Here is an 18,383-nt window from a genome sequence, read left to right as displayed (position 1 = left end):
TAATATTTTGTAAAGTTTTATCAAAGATACTTTGTAAAAATATTTTGATTTATATTGAAATATTTCAACTATGATGACAGTTGAAAATTTAGATATCACAGCCATCACAGAAATCTTAATACAAAGGCTGCAACAGGCATATTGCCCTACGAGTTGGCTGAAAAAAGATGCCCATGAAAAATATGGACGTCAAATATATCTAAAATACAGCAAAAAATATAAGAGCAATCATCACGAAAAAAACTATTAGTAAATAATACACTACTCATAAAAAACTGTGGTTGTCTTATCTAAGTAGGGATAGCTTCTCGATTTCTCCCATTATAAGCAGCATATTTCTTTTTAAACATATCAATTGTGTTAGAATTCATGACCTCCAGAGGTAAGATATTTCCTTTATTCACAACCCTATTAGAGAAAAATTCCCTGCGACACACAACAACCTGAAGTTGCCCTTAGATGTTAGATTTGATACTACTTTCTAATCGATACTGGTGTCCGCTTGTCAAAGCAGTTGATTAATGGTGTATTAATAATTCATGGATCCATCTTATCCAAAATTTTAAACACTTGAACCATATCCCCTCAACACCTGCATTCTTCCAATGTAAACACATTCGAAACATCAAGTCTAGCTTCATAGCTTAAGCCTTGTGTGCCAACAAGAGCATGCATAGCTCTTCTCTGCACCTTTTCAACCAAGTCTACATCCCTCTGTAAGTATGGTCACTGAAACCATACTGCACTCCAATTCAGGATGAACTAAGCCATGGAAAAGTGAAAGGATCACTTTAACTGAATACGAAGAGACCTTTTCAAGAATGAAATCAAGCATTCTATTTGCTTTTTTGATCACCGCTGAACAATGTTCAGAAAACCTAAACCGCTCATCAATGAGAATTCTCAAATCTGTGACCCTAGTTGCATTCAGGATAGTAATATCATTCAACTCGTAAGTGAAATTTGGGTTGTTCAAGCCAAAATGACAGACCATGCAGTTGTCAATGCTAAAAGTCATGCTACACTCATTAGCCCATGCTGCAATCATATTCAAGTTCATCTGGAGCATCTCCCTATCGCTTGGATTTCTGACTACCCCCATTAGCTTCACATCAGCTGCGAATTTGCTAATAATCCCATCAATACCCTGGTTGAGTTTGTCGATAAAAAGTGGAAGAAGTATGGGACTAAGGCCACTTTCTTCAGGGATTTCACTTGTGACACCTGTCCAATCAGAAAATTTTCTGTTCAACATGAACCACTGTGTAATCTCTCACAACCATGATTCTATCCAACACATTGCTCTCAATCTCATGTCAAACAATTTGTGGTGCATATTGTATCCACCCACTTCAAATAAGAATGTAAAGAAGGCGTGTGACTGTAATTAATTTATATGTGGCTATACAATGAATGTACACACATGGGCAATAAATACAAATAAAATTACATAGCTGCCAAGTTTTGAAAATAAAAATTAGGGAGATTTTGTGCGGACCCGTACATTTACACTAAAACCATTCCCTAATAAATACAAAAGGGATTTTCCACACATAAAAGTTAAAGCACAGGGAATAAAATCCCTACTCAAAAATTGAAGTCAAATAAAATAGGGATTTTACATACATGGAAATTAAACCCTTGGGAATAAAATCCCTATGCAAAAAACAAGTGAAATTAGAGGCCAAAACTTCAGTGGTGATGTAAAAAAATATTGTGTTCAATCAGAAACGATGTGAAGAACATTCTGCGTGAATGACCCCAAAATCATTGGAAAATGAAGAAAAAAAACGTCAATTTTTAAAGAACACTGACTTTTTGTGACGCTTGATGTTTTTTGATTTCACATGGGTGATGTCAGTCTTTCCACAAAAGGGTGGGAAGTGACAAAGTCCATTTCGGAGCAGTTTTAGAGCAGCAAAATATAGGATTCAGAGTAGTTTTGGAGCAGCATAATATAGGATTCGGAGCAGTTTTGGAGCAGATATTTATAAATTGGAGCAGCAAAATTGACTTACAAGAATATTTTAGTTACCCCCACACTTTTTCAAAATAAAACAACTGCACTGTCTTTTGTTATCAAACATCTTTTCATCAGCTTGATTTTTTGTTTTTGGTATTTCAGGCTTTTTACACCTTGTTTGAAAGAGCGGCTGTCATAAAATTTTTTACACTAGTCTATTTAAGACGCACATACATACTTTTTGCTTACTGAGGGCACTATTTGCTGATTGGAACAGTAGCAGTTTAAATAGGCTAAAAATTTTCTCTAAGTTTTCAATTTTTTTATACTCTGAAAGAAATCGTTGCAAAATGGGGGAGAATTTTGGAAGATTTCAACACAATGTTTGGCGATTCGGCACTCGTTATTTGGCGAAATTGGCGGTTCAACACTCATTATTCAGCAAAGTTGCTAAATTAGTATTTGTAATTCTGTTGACTTGCTTGTTCACTCGCAGAATGAAATTTTTCTTCATGAAACATGGGGATTTGACATAATGACGATCGACTAGAGTAATTTCTGCTGTTTTGCAGTGGCGATTATTTTTCTTTTTTTTTAAAACGGAAACTGACTCACATTTGCGCTTTAAAGCTGAAAGACAGCTGCATTGCAAATCATCTTCAGCTGCATGATCACGGTTATTATTGGGGTTTCGCGATGGAAAGTCGATGTGAGAGGGCCGATATTTTAAATTAGGGGCTGCAGTTATTCCAATCCAATTTTTGGGGTCAAGCGCAAGAACTTGCCAGGAAAACTCGGAAATTGATTCATAGAAAAAAATCTGCTACCTTCTCTTTAATTTCGCAAACTTTTCTGGATTTCTGGCTATTCTTTCAACGAGACCAGATGGATTATCGGTTCGTCACTTTAAAAAAAATAATAAACTGTCTTGGGGTGAAGTTGCGAAGGGTGAATAAAAATTAAAAAATTTTTTGATCAAAAACTTTCGTTCAAATGTAAAAATATCTCTAGTGCTTACAAAACATGAAAAGCACTCATGATTAGCCCACAAGTTTTTTCCCAATACTACTTTACAGTGTAGTCAAACTACTTTCCAACAGACCACACTTTTTTAAGGTCACGAGATAGCATGACTACAGAAGATGGGAGGAGGTAGTGCTGAAGAGTGCCCTTTCTGAAATTCTAGGCATACCAAGGCAACATTTTCTGTTAATTGGCTAACTAAGGCTATTTGGCGCAGAAAAATGCTAAAATACACTATTGGAGCAGGATGGTGCAAGATGTTAATTTTGGCGCAGTGCGGCATAAAGTTCCTACCCCTCCTTTCCACCATGACCAATGTTTATGTCTAACACAACTTGTACAAAAAGAAAAAGTCCGCCTTTTTCTGGAACATTTAATGAAAGGAAATTCATCGGAGTAAGTATCTTTAAAATTGATTAAATATTTTTTGCTTATCAGTATTCATATGTTTTGCTATCGCACGTACGTAACTTCAACAAAAGAGAAAGTTTTGACCACATGCACGTCACTATAATCTTCAATTGTTATCCAGGACTACTGGCTGCTAAGCTATTTCCCTGCACGATAAGACAAACAACTTTTCTTGTTACCATCAGAGGGTTAATAAACTTCCTTAAAAAAGGAATTTCCCCATTTACGATGTGTGACGTCATTTCAAGAGGCGGAAAAACAGAGGCAAAAGACTTTGTCCCACAAGAAATTCCTTAGCGATTGTTTTCAGAAGCTGGGATTCTTTTTAAATGGAGTAGGGAATTTTTAGGGACAATTAGGGATTTTTTGTGATTTTTGTAAAAATTTGTGACAATTAAGAACTTTTCCGGATGTCGAGAGACGAAGCTAAAATTCGGAAGACTCCCGGAAAATTCGGGAGACTTGGCAGCTATGAAATTATATGGATGATATAAACATCACAATTTTAAAATAATGCCCTATAAATTACCTCTGTTGAGTTGCACTATTTATTGTGATGCAGGAAAGCAACAATTTTGATCTTTATTTGCATCATGTTCATTTTTTATATACTAGAATTATTTATATACTATTTTTATATAAAAAGATTAAAAAGATCAGGACCTAAAGTTTTGATTCCGAATGGCAGCATTGGACCTTTTTTTGTATGTCTAAGGTTGGTGCACTAACCTCTCCATGGGAGAAGTTCCTGTTGTACCTTCTTCATTGGGAAAGATTTTGACGAGGATTAATCGGGTATTGAACTCGTGGCACTTCTTAATACATTTTGGTATAGTAGGTGATTATCTTATCAACCTGGGCTACCGTCCTGGGCTGATGTCCTGCAGGGAAGCATCCATGAGGCACATCAAACAAAGGCCTTCTTCAAGAAATTCTAGAGGATATCTATAGCTATTTAATCTGAGGAATGGAATGACCAAGTCAAATCACCACGGTTGGAAATCCGACGATTTTAAAAAGTTTGAGTCATCCTATTGAAACTAAATGAAGATCAATCAATATAATCTCACAATTTAGGGATGAATAAATTCTGTATAATTTTTTTCACATTAGTGGCAGGGTTGTTCGGTTTAAACCATGGTTTAAACCTTGGTTTTAACCAAGTGGTTTTTTTAAAAAAATCAAATAAAAGTTGTCTAAATATCATTTTTTTCCTTGAAAAATATCATATTCGTTCATTATTAGCCAAAATGTTTCATTTTTACCACATTTTATATCCTTGGGGTACATTCTGATGGTATATCTTTAAATGACAAGATTTTATAAGTGGTTTTTTTCAAAAAGTCTCATAAAAGTGGCCAGAATATATATATATTTTTCATATGAAGTATCTTAGTTATTTAAAGTTATATATAAAAGTCAAAATTTGTCATTCTTACATTTTCTAACCTTTGGCTATGTTCTGATGCTCTATCTTTAGCAAATTCATGAATAAGGATTGCATCACACATCTAAATGTAGTGGTGTATTATCTCACAGGGTTTCTTTTTCCCTTCACAAAGAAGCAGCTATAGTAGTGACATTATCATGCTAGGGGCAGGTGGTCCTATAATCCAATAAAGACACCAGCTGTCCTTAAAGGACAAAGACTAGTGTACTAGTAGTTACATTACCTCAGATTTTCATTTTCTTTCCCATAAGAAGTTGCACATCTCCTACTGTATATCTCCCAGTCTTAACATTCAATAGTTGTTTTTTTTATACTTTCACACACACACTGTTAAGCCCAGTTAATCAAGGTTCTACTGTATAGTAGTAACAGATTTATGAACAATAATCAGCTATATACAGGGTGATTATAATTTAAGTTTTGATTCTCCAAAACTATACAATAAATACTGATCAGAATGACTTGAAAACTTGCATGGATACTCCTGAAGCAATGGAAGTTTCTTTCGCAAAAGAAAAAAGTGCAAAATGTGCAAGTAGATGATGCTGTACTTGGCCAGCAGTGTAATCTATTTTGTGCAACCACATCATTTCGGCACTTCCACAGCATCAGTGTGTGGATAGAACTTCTATCAAGATGCACATTGCAATACCAGCAAAGCAGCTGCTTAAGACCCATTTTGAGAGGATGCACCTTAACCCTTGCAACTTCTGGCTGTGGGGGTACCTCAAAATATTATAAACAGTGGTCAGATTGCAAACTTTGGTGAATTGCAATCTCCAGCACATTCCCTATATTATGTTAGAAGTTCCTCAGGAATATTAACGGGGGGGGGGGGGGGAGCACGTTTGGTTTAATAAAGCTGAATTGAAAGCACATCCACATTATGACCATGGCATACTCAGATTCTGTTGTTGAACAAGAATTTTTGTGCTTTCAACCTCATAGCCAGAACACGCGGTGGACAACATATTTAACATTTCTTAAGGAAGTTGTAGTTATTTGTTCAATTACTTCGTTTTTTGTGATGTTTCCATGAATTATGAAATTGTGAAATACTATAATTAAGGTATCATTCTGCCATGACTGGCTATCGTTTCCATTCTGCAAGAAAATTTCCCCCATGTTTGATGTCATTAATTTTACATTTTTAAGTATTTTTTCCCTTTATCAAATAAAATTGAATTTTTTCAGGAATATTCATGTCAATTTTCAAGTCATTCTGACAATCGTTCTTTTTTTACAGTGTTTTGAAATCAGAACCTTAGTTATAATCACCCTGTATATAATTGCTAATTAATCTGCATTAATTATGCTTCATTAAATACATTATATTCACCTAATTTTTATTACTTTTTGCAAAATAGCTTCCTAATTAAGTATACTGAAAGTAACTGGAGAAAAACCTTTATATATTATATAATTAATAATAACATTAAAAGAATTTTCAAACACACAGTAATCCATTGAGTTAAGCAAAAAATAATTAAATTGCAAAAGTTGGTTTTTGTTAAAATGTAATAAATATTTATTGATTAATTAGCATGGGAATAGTGTTAATTACATTAATAAACATTTTATTTTAGTTAATTATTGGAAGTTTGAATGATTTTTCAGAAATTTCATTGTTTTTAATGTTAATACTATTTAAAACAAAAAACCGGTTCAAACCAAAAAAACTGGTTTAAACCAAAAAAACCTGGTTTAAACCAAAAAACCCGGTTTTTTGGGTTTTTTTTTAAAAATCGGGTTTTTTACCAACCCTGATTAGTGGTCACATTCATAGTTATTGCATATTCAGCATTATCCTAAAAAGGTATGGATCAACATTATTTCACACATACCAAAATTTTTTTACCTTGTACAAAGCTTTTTCATGTAAAAGATTTGCAAGCAATCCCCATCTGCACTGGCTCACAGTCCATGATAAACTAATTGTCTAATTTTCAGCTCTCGACAGATGTAGGTATACTACTTGTGTATATGTGCGATTTAGGCATGATTGTCAATTCAAGTACAATAAGTGCCACCCTGTATATAAAAAAAGCTGTATCTCCAAAAAAGAAAACTTAATTGTGAGCAGTTTTTCAAATTTTTGTTTCATGCAATTATTTATATTTAATCAGCCAACTTGCTAGTACCAGCTGAGAAACTAAAATTGTTTATGACAATCTCAATCACATTTTTATATAATCAAAACACTGTATCACCACCTTTTACAAAAACATAAAATTTAAGTGACATGGTGATTGAAAGGCATTTAAAACTGGTATTACAGCTTAATAGTATACTTACTTCCATAGCAGTTTCAGCAATTGAATCAGGTTGCATGTGATTTTGATATACATTTTCAGGAAGTTGTCTAATAAAATTATTATTAGATTGCTCATGATTTTCAGAGCAAATAGAAGAATGTGACGATTGATCTCCAGAATAAGTTGGCAATGCATGATCAGCAGAATAAGGGGATTGTGCATGCTCTGAAGAATAGCAAAGCTGTGGATGACTATCAGAATAAACTGGTGACTGGGGCTGATTTAAGGAACTGTTTCCAGATTGCAATAAACTAGCAGATTTATCGACAGAAAAGTCATGACTTTCAGAATTCTCAGACCGTAAACTTGATTCATCACTAAGAGAAGGCTTGGGTATTGAATTGTCAGAACATTGAGATGTACACGCATTTCCAGGTGAGTTTGATTGATGTATTAATGTTTCATCAGATCTTGTTGGCTCCAAGGGTTTATCAATAGATGTTGAACTATTTTCATAATTATCTGCAGGTACTGAATTATTCTCTATATTTTCAGATTTTACTTGACATTTTACATTATCAATTGGTGGCTGAACTATCAAACTATTTTGAGACATTCGCTGACATGTGACATCATTATCAGATTGTAACTGATTTACTGTATCGCTGGTAATATGGGTGTGAGGTGTATCATCAGATGATTGGGGTAAACATAATGAATGTGGATGAGATTTCAGATCATCGTGATAAGATTCCTCTTTCAAATCACTAGACTGTGACTGCTCATTGGATGTATGTGGTTGATTATTTAAATTGCTAGAAAGATCTAAATGATTGTTTGATTCATCTGAAGATCTTGATTGACATATCACAACACCTGGCGAGCATGGATCATGTGACGAATCATCAGAAGATGGTAACTGACATGAATAGTCTGTGGAATGAGGTATATGTGAGGTTTCAGGAGATTGTGGCTGAAATTTGAAATGTGTAGGAGATTGAGGGCGAGGCATGAAATTGTCATCAGATTGTGGCATGTATTCAGAGGTACTGGAAGATTGAAACTGAAGATCAGTACAAACAGGAGATCGAGGTCCACATCTTATTTCATTAGAAGATTGCAGAGGATCATCCAATTCTTCTTTAGACTCTGTTTGACCAACAGAGCCATCGTTCGATTTTCTTGGTTCGGAAAGTTCAGGAGATTGTGGTTGGCATTCCAAGTTCTCAGATGTATGTGTTTGGCATACTAATGCATCAGGTGACTTTGGTTGGTGCTGCAATACTTCAGGTGATTGCTGATCACAGTTTTCTTGAACATGACTTTGTACCATTTCAAGGTGTGGTTCTTCATCACTCACAGATTCAACTGAATCATCTTTCTTATAATCAGTAGCATTTTCATGTTCATGTGGTATGTCATGGACTTTTATATTTCCTACTGTAAAATTGAAAAAAATTAAATATTTGTAATTCTACAAATCAAAAAATGACGAAAAGTTTAGTTTATGGATATTTGGTTCATCTATCACTAAACTTTCTTTATAAAAAAAAAATAGTTTCATTACGACTACAGTGGAACCTCTCAATAACAGACACCCATGAACTGAGAATCTTATCTACTAATATGAAGCATATTTTATTAGGTACTAAAATACATTGAAGCCCATTGACAGAATTTAAAAAAATGTCTATTATGGAAGGTTCCACTGAATAACCAAAATCAGCATATGGAAGGCTCAGAAGCCAATCAGTGTAAGTCAATTTTTTCTGAAAGTGGCTTGCATATTAAAAAAGACTCTTAATTGTTAAAATTTTCAGGTGCAAAAAACATTCAAACATTCAGTAACTATCTTAACAAAGTAAACCTTTACAGTGATTATCAACAAGGTTGTTTTACTTCATTTCAAATTCAGCACGATATTCATTCTTGGGAGATGTGGCCCTTGAGTGACATCATTTTGTACTCGATAGGCTAATAGAATTCAGAGAAATGTCCAATCAAAAACAAATACTTTTGAAAAAAAACAGACTTACATAGTTTTCACTATTCCCCCCATAATTCCGTACATTATGGAAGAAATATGTAGAAACTACAAACATTCCGTAGTAGTTGGCAAGTATGAGTTCACAGGAAATATTCTACCACTAATTTCTTAAAATAGAAAGAAATAATTAATGGAATGTTTTGTTGGATGTGTTTTTCTACTTAAAATGAATATGAGAAGTCTGCTGCTCACATTTGTACTGAAAGTGGTTCCTCTTATAACCCATTTTTGACTCTTCCAATTCGCACCCTTATTGCACATATTTTGTTTACATATGATGGTTAACTTAAATAGGATGTATTTATGAAGTTTCAAAAAATTTAGCATGTTTTTTGTTTTGCAATCAGTGTAATTTTCAAATTAACTTTAAATTAATATAAATTGACTTGATTTAGTTAAAATAGTAATTATGACTTTAGGAAACCTCATGTCATGCGACTAAAAAAAATTTTTCAAAAACTTTATTTCTGCGCATGGCCATAAAAAAATTCTGGAATTCTAGAGATACTGAGTTTTCTCATGGCATTATTGTCTTCAGGACATTTTCTGTGGTGCTGATAATGGCAAACAGTGAACATTAGGGTGGGTCACAGTTCTATGTTAAAAAATTTATTTTTTAATTTCTATCCGGCACAGCACAAAAGGGTGCCAAATGATGCCTTTAGCTCACATATAAATTTTTTTAAGAATGGGTTATCATCTTCTGCCTCCGGATTGACTTTAAAGAATGCATACTTGGAAAAAACAATAACTTTTTTTATGAGTTGTTATAGTAAGGTTTAAAAAAAAATTTAATGTGTGTCTATAAAACAAACACAAATTGCATGAGTAACATTTATTTATTACAAGAAAAAGTTTACAAAAATGACATTTATATTATTATCAACATGTTTCAAATATATATAGCATGAAAATCCTTCTTACTATTGAATTTCGGCACAGCGTTTCTAGACTGATTTTTCATGAAGCCTTCTCTATCAGATTTTTTGCACAATGTGGCTAAAGTTTCTGTAACAGTCTTGACTGCCTTTTCAACAGTTTGTGTTTGACATGGCAGGCACAGTAAAGGAAGTTCTCCTGATTTTTGGATGACAAACAGTTGGATGTCTTCATCAGGTATGGATTTCAATATTGGGGGATCAGATATATTCTTCTACTGCCAGTCAATGAAATCGATGTAAGATGATACATCAAATTTTACAATAGGAAGTTCAAACAGTTGGAGTCTATTTTTCTGAATGTGGCGGGCTGCTAGTTCACGGATGTGTGGTTCAAAGTCTGTCAGCATTGTGATCAATGAATGTTCAGGGTGTGAAGTGTTTCTTTGAGAATTACGGGATATATTTTGAATTTCAGTTCTGCAGGCAAAGTTATATACTGGGAAACATGAGCATCACATTAGTCTTCCTAGACTCTCCCCCACTCTACCCACCCATTCACCCCTCACACTTACGTGACAAATTGTCTATGTTTGTAGAAAGTAATGTAATTAGTCGAAACCCTAACTGAAACCTACATTTAAAAAATCAAAAAATATATATCAATCCGGAGGCAGTTACACTAATCAGAATGCAAAAAAAAAAAATCGCAAGTGTTATTTTGAGACCATTTAACACCTTTTTATCGCTGTGGCCCTTAGAAAATGCAAATTATATTTTTTTTGACCCACCTTAGTAAACATGCAAACAACAGGGTCATCTGGTTGTCAACAGAGAGCCCTGAAGCAGTAGGGTATTTTCGGGAGAGAGGGACAGAGAGTACGGAAAAACAATTTTTTTCCGTGCTGTATTGTTCAGGTTTCATGATGACGGATACTCAAAATTACAAAAAGAAAAAAAATACAATCAAAGATCCTATTTTCGAGAGGGAGGGGGGGGGGGCAGAGACATATGTTTTCCCTTCCTTGGGACCTTGCAACAAAAAAAATGATTTTCAGTGTGACAGGGAAAGTGGGATCCTCCAAATTCCTATAATTTGCAGTTCGAAGTCTTTGTTCTGGAACTATAGGATGGTTTTTCATTTTTCCCTTATATGATCTTTAGACTGAAAAATTTGAATAATATGTCCCATAATAGTGAAATAAAGCAATTATTCGTGAAAATGTTTTGAGAAATGAAAGGGCAATGAATATATTCTCACAGCCCGGCGGTTGAGAAACACTGAACTAAAGGACAACTGAGAATGAAAAGAAAAGGTTTTTTGGCATGTATAATTTTTTTGTTATTGTTGTTAAGGGAAATGAACTTGTTAAAAACCATGATTAACCCTTTCTGGCATGCTACCATTCAAGGCTAAATTTCACGAATAAAACTTGTAGGTGGTCTATTGAGACCTAGAGGAGTACGCAGGTATAATTTTGTAAAGATTGTACTTACTATTTTAATTTTGTGGGTGTGCCCAACCTTGAATTCAGGACTCTATTTTAGGCAAGCTTTTTTGAATGTAAAAAGTTAAAACTTATACAGAATAGAGAGATTAGTGTCTGGCCAACAAAATAACAATTTTTTTCCCCAGAAATCCTTTTTATATCCAAAACAAAAAAACGAAAACTTTGATGTTTGAATCCATTTCTTTGAAAAATAAGGGTTTTAAAAAAATAAACACAGATCAAAGGCATGGATCGGCTTGTGCGGTGCTGTTATCTAGTGCTAATAAAGAAGGTTCAAAGCAGGGTTGTTTAGTTTAAACCAAAACCTTGGTTTTAACCAAGTGGTTTTTTTTTCAAAAAATGAAATAAAAGTGGCCTAAATATAATTTTTTCCTTGAAAAATATCATATTGGTTCATTATTAGCCAAAATGTTTCAAACACAGAGTAATCCATTGAGTTAAGCAGAAAAAAAAATTAAATTGCAAAAGATGGTTTTTGTTAAAATGTAAGAAATATTTATTGATAAATTAATATGAGAATTGTGTTAATTACATTAATAAACATTTTATTTTAATTAATTGTTAGAAGTTTTAATGATTTTTCAAAAATTATTGTTTTTAATGTTAATACTATTTAAACAAACGGTTAAATTTATAACTATTTAAAAAAAATTATTAATTAAAAAATTTATTAACTATTTAAAAAAAACGGTTTAAACTAAAAAGCCAGGTTTTTTTTACCAACCCTGGTTCAAAGTAATCCCTAAACTAATTTTCATTTTATTTATTGTTTATTTCCTTTTGTGTCTTCTGTTTTTCCTTGAGAGGAAATTCCCTCTTTTGTGCTTTTTTACCCTTTGTTCTTATCTTTGAGTCGGAAAGGGTTAAACAGTTTTGCTTGAAATACATACCATTTACATGAAAAGCTTCCACAATTGATACTATTAGAGATGGCGCAGTACTCTAATTAATCTGATCCTGGGATCCAGGTAATTGGCAAAATCTGGGTAATTTTCGAGTGAAAGTGGGTCAATCTCAAAAAAAAAAATTAATGAACAATCTCTCCCCCATCATTTTCTGGTATCCCTGTGAATAAAATTAATAATTCATTTCTAAAAACATTTTCAATTCAAAGGTTCATTGAAAAAAAGAGGCAAATTTACAAGCTCGTAACTAGGTTCTTTTACTTTCATTATCTACTAGTAGAGAAAGCTTGCAAAGAAACTCATTAACATTGAGAATTTAACACATGTAATAAATCTAAAACAAATATAATTAAGTATGGCACACATTTATACATTTACTAATGAATCAATCTTAAATTCTAAAATTATTTTTAACTCTTAACAAATTTTCAGAATTAATGATTTTGCTTAGGGGGGAATTTCTTTTACTATCAGTTAATTGAAAATTCTTTTTGAATGTTAGTGACCCAAAATTTTTATCAAAGAAATCCTTGTTTCCTTCAAAACGCTGACTCTGTGTACACACCCTCCATTTTCGCGACTGGAAACCGTGACAACCATATAGCAGCTAGATGAAAAAACTGGATATTCAAGATGAGACTTTTGTATAAGTTCATTCCCCCCAACAACATCACCGAATTTTTTTTTACAATTTGAATGGCCGTTCCAATCCTTTAAGATTTTTCAAAAAATGTGCATTCGTAATTTTGTAGGAATGAAGCTAATTTATATTGTATAGAAACTGTCTTTGAATACTGGTAGCCAGAGGGTATCATAATTTCCGATATGTAACCCACATGGGGAAAAAATTCAGTATAGGGCCCCTCATTCAGGGATATCACTAGATATCTCGTCATCTTATTATCATACAATACAGTACAGTGAATATAGTGAAATGAATCATTTGTACTTCAAAGTAGTAAAACTAATTTTCTAAGTCGCACAATCATGATGGACAGTAGAAACAGGGAAGAAAAAGTTGAAGTTTTTTCTCTCTGTACTCCATTTTTTTCTTTTTGGAACTAGGAAAGAACACATCCCATGGGATGCGTGAACCAAATATTTATGTGTTCTTTTTCTAAAATTCTGGATATTTGACGCACTATAGCGCATCAGTGGCATCACTCGTACTGGTATTATTGATCCACTTCAATAATAATAGAAATATGAAAGAAAATTAAATGGTGGAAAACTGTTGAAAATTATAGTTATAATGATTGATAATTATATAACAACCATAATGTAATATTGTTTTCAAATTTTTTTTTTTTGCTATTTTTACCAATTTTTACCTGGTTTTTTTATTTTTTCCCACTGTCCCAGCAAAAACCTAACCCTGCGATGGTAGGACGAATATAATAATTTTTGTTTTCAGTGTTTGCACAACAGTGACTTAAAATTATGAATTTGTTCAGAAAAAATGAAGGATTAGTAGATAAAACTTTTAAATAATAGCAGAAACAGTGATATTTTTTCCCAGAAAGTGGTAAAAACCATGGGAAAAACGTGATCAACAGTAAATATCAGTAAAGACCATCAAGGTTAAATAGTGTGCCAACCCCCCCCCCCCTTATTATAACTATATATACAAGGTGCATAGCAAACAGGGGGTATGGAAATTTACTGGCAAACCATTGATCCAAGAGGTATACTTCCAATTAGAGAATAGTTACCAAATAATGTGAAGTACTCAGGTATGTCATTCATGTTTCAAGGGGTTGTATAGTTAATACGATAAAAAATTAACTTTTTATACAGTTCCGGTGTGCCCTAAAACTCAATTGGAAAGTTGTTGCCCTGTCTCTAGCCGCTGTGGTGGTCGAGTGGTCATAGTGACGGACTCGTATCGCGAGGATCCGGGTTCGAACCCCACCGGCGCCACAGTGGTGGTTGGCTGAAGTTGGTTTTCTGTGGTTCACTACTTCAAGGCGCGAATGCGAGCCGATCTCTCCGTTAAAAAGTCTAGCCACAGAGAGCAACAGGCCTACAACGTTACAAATATTCAATCATTACACTTCACTCACAATTTGAAGTATAGATGGCAGCACTGAAATATCAGACATAACACTAGCTACACACTCAGACTGTTAAGTGTACCCACTTTGTTCCAGACTCTGCCACGAAGCTGGGCTGGAAGAGATCTCGGCAACGGGATAAGTCCGGTGGCAGAGCCCTTGGCGTTCATTCATTCATGTTGCCCTGTCTCTCCTGGTGCCAACAAAAACAAACTCTATGTTTCTAAGTGCAATATTCACTAAGATCGTACAATTTGAAAAACAGAGGAAAGTTGGGAAAAAAGCTCTAAATGCAGAAAAACCGTTTTACTTGTATTTTAATTTTTTCTCAAATTTTTCGTTTTTCGAATTTGAATATCTCAGTAAATATTTCACTTAGAAACATGGAATTTTTTTTTTTTGGCATCAGGAGAGACACTGCAACAACTTTCTAATTAGGTTTTGAGGCACTAGAAAATAAAAAGTTAATTTTTTAACGTAATAACTATACAACCCCTTGAAAACATGAATGAAATATCTGAGCACTACACATTATTTGGGAACTTTTTCTAATTGGAAGTATACCTCTAGGATCAACGGTTCGCCAGTAAAATGCCATACCCACTGTTTGCTATGTACCCTGTATGTGTGATGTGTGTGTATACATACATATAAATATTTGGCATTGCCTGCAAAAAGCGGTAAAAAAAATACATAAGTATAAAAGTTAGAGTTTTTAAAATATCTCTAACATATATATCAGCACTCTTATGGGCCAGGCCGAACAGTTTAGACTCATAAAATAATATCCATGGCACTTAACTCAAATTAATTAAAAACTGAGAGTGTGTTTAAGTTAAAATGTTTTCTCTCCTCTTGCCTCTAGGCTTTGAAACATTAAAATAGCCATTTTGAAAGCTTTGAAATTGTAGATAAGCTACAATAATAAATAATTAAATAATCATTAAGTCATACTTGTTTAGTATGTATAAGCAAAAAGTATGTGAAACTAGGCAAAAAATGTAGATTGGTATTGAGAACATACAGACAGAATAAATAAATTTGGACCAATGCTAATTGATTATCATATGTGTTGTGGAACAAATTAAAGAAATCTTGATTATCTTAAAGGGAAATGTTCACTTTGAGATACAAGTGTTTTATATGAGTAAGTTTCAAGAATGCATTAAAACTCATACGTTGAGATATGACTATTTATGTTTATACATAGATATAATTTGCAAATAGGTATCCGTTTCAATTCAAATAACTCCTGAACCATCTGTTACAGTGGCATAATTTTAATTACAAAAAGTAGCCAAATTCATTTTTTTAATTAGGCTGTATACGTACTGAAATACAAAATTTAATTTTTTATATGGCCCCCCCCCTTTTTCCTCTAACTTTCAATTAAAAAGTTGTTGCTCTGTCTCTGCTAAACCCAGTTGGCAACCTCGTTGTTTTTAAGTACAATATTAGCAGCAACATTAGAATTCGAAAATCGCTGAAAGTGAGGGAAAGAACAATATATGAAGTTTAGAAGAAATTTGTCCATTATTATATGCTCTGTTCTTTTATTTTCATTGATCATTTTTGTCGCACCATGGTCATTTCCTGCACACGAGGGCTAATTAGACCGGGACCTACAATTTATTGCAGATTCCAAACGGCAGGCTTGTTTTTTTTACTCATCAAGAGGTTGGTGCGCTAACCCCTCAACGGGGGGCTCCCTGCGGTAGCAATTTTTTGGTGCGGTCAAGTCACCATTTTTTGTTGTACCTGTGTCAGGAAAATTTTCTGACAAGGACGAACCGGGTATCGAACTTGCGAAACCTCTAAACATCCTTTGGTACTTTAGGCGAGTATCTTATCGACCGGGCTACCGCACCTGTTCTTTCATTTTCAGCTAATATTGCATTTATAATTTGCAAAAATCATACTTGTAATTTTTTCCCTCAAATTAAAAAAAAAGACATCTAAAAGGGACAAGTCATTTGAATACTTTCGTAAATGGAAGTATGTTTCTATAACCAATGGTTTAGGAGTTATTCGAGCTGAAATGGACTTGAGTATATTAATATACTCACATTCACCACCTGGAACTGCACTAGATGATATGTCATCTTGTTTCTTTTGCATGTATGAAGTATCTTCTACAAGAACAGAAGATGCAACAAATAAAACATTTTCTCTGAGGAGACCAGAATTAGAATCATGTTGAAAGGAATCTATCAGTTCCATTCTCTGATCATTATCTCTACTACACTTTTGATCTGAATCTTTGAGATTACACATGTCTGACTGAGGTAGACTACTCGTATCTGCAGATGAAGAACGTGCAAAACTAGAAAATTTTTCCACAGATGAGTTATCATGAGTATTTGAATGTGAATTGGAAGCTGATTTGTCATCACAATTTCTATGGTGATTAGAATAACAATCTTCTTCCTCATCGTGCATAGAAGCTTCAGTATATAGGCTGACATCCATACAAGCTGTATTATCTATTTCTTGCTCTAGACCATTTGTGTTATTTTGTTGTTGAAAACTGGACGTAGATTTGTTAATGCAACCACGATGATCAGAATAACATTCATCTTCACTATCGTGCACTGAAGCTTCTGCATATGAACTAACATCCATGCAAGCCTTGTTGTCAATTTCAGGTTCTGAATCTTTTGAGTTGCTTTGTTGGAGTGGTTCAGATGTTTCATCGACAATGATATAAGTTGAAGCTGGAATATCACCAATATTTTCTGACTGTGGTGGGGGACTGTTCACTTTGTCAGGTAATGAGATGTCAGGAGAACCGATTCCTTTAGTTAACGCTTGCTCATTTTCACCAGAGACCATTCCATTTACAACAGCAGATGCACTGTTATTGTTCATCTCATTGCCACTGTTGAATAGATTTCAATTAAATTATTTCACTAAATATATATATACATATATATATATATATATATCTGTATGTATATATAATCACTTTCATATTAAAAACACTAAGAATTTCATTTGATCCCATTGATCCCATAAGAAATTAATTTTAAATAATTAAAAATTATTTAAAATAATAAATTTCATTTATTCTTTTAATTTGTACACAGAGCATGCAAGGAACAAAATCTATCAAGGGATTTGACTGATCCATACTGGTGGACAAATATTTCATAGTAAAACCATCTCTCATTGTTAGTTATTCAGCATAGAAGTATTTATAAAACTTCATCCTGAGGAATGAATTACACATTCACTAGTTTCTGTATAGAGAAAAATTAGAAGGTTAAGTGGTTTGAATGACATTTGGTAAATTATTTCATACCATACATTTAATAATATATATTTGACTTGTTATGTACTACGATTATACAAGGTCTGACCAGAAGGTCAATATGCAACAAGCAAAAAAATAAGGCAAATATAAGTCCTCTTTGTAGATTGTGTCAAGCACAATGTGCAATTCACATTAAAAATCTGGGGCTACTATTTTGAAACCGCAACTTTTGACAGAATACTACACTGAGTGCCTTCTGTTTGGGATTCCGAATCTTTGACACAAACTTTGCAGCAAAGCTGTACCAGTTCAAAACTGTTTCATATAACAGTCAGAATGACAGCAATATCCTGAATGGTTTTCTGACAACTTTCATGCAACAGTTTTCTAATTTTATCCACATTCTATGTGTGTGGAGGGCTTTGTTTGTTGACTGTCAATCGAGAATTCTCTCGAAAAAAATCTAATTTTTTATATTTTGCCATAAAATATTGAGAGTAAAGCAGTTAAGTTCATTCTTCCTAGGTGCCCCTCCTTGAAATGGGCACCTAGGAAGAATGTTCGCTCCTATGATAACTTTCTAGAAATTTACAATGTAAAAAATATATAAGTCCTATTCTAAAATTGTATTCT

At 33.5% G+C, this 18,383-nt stretch overlaps 1 protein-coding gene across 1 annotated transcript in view; it reads right to left on the bottom strand.

Annotated features, from left to right (window-relative positions):
- The window catches only part of LOC149084946 (uncharacterized), a 48,952-nt gene that overhangs the window by 5,436 nt on the left and 25,133 nt on the right, over positions 1 to 18,383 (bottom strand). The window contains exons 6-7 of the mRNA XM_089232690.1: positions 16,564 to 17,375; positions 7,143 to 8,542 (exon numbers count right to left, since the gene is read on the bottom strand). Coding sequence (XP_089088816.1) covers positions 7,143 to 8,542; positions 16,564 to 17,375 — 2,212 coding nt within the window. The remainder of the gene's footprint in view (positions 1 to 7,142; positions 8,543 to 16,563; positions 17,376 to 18,383) is intronic.

The sequence above is a fragment of the Pholcus phalangioides genome, unplaced genomic scaffold (genome assembly GCF_987345545.1).
Source record: "Pholcus phalangioides strain wild (caught in Gottingen) unplaced genomic scaffold, Ppha-v1.0 ptg000007l_1, whole genome shotgun sequence".
Lineage (NCBI taxonomy): Eukaryota > Metazoa > Arthropoda > Arachnida > Araneae > Pholcidae > Pholcus > Pholcus phalangioides.
This window is presented reverse-complemented; position numbering and strand designations above follow the sequence as displayed.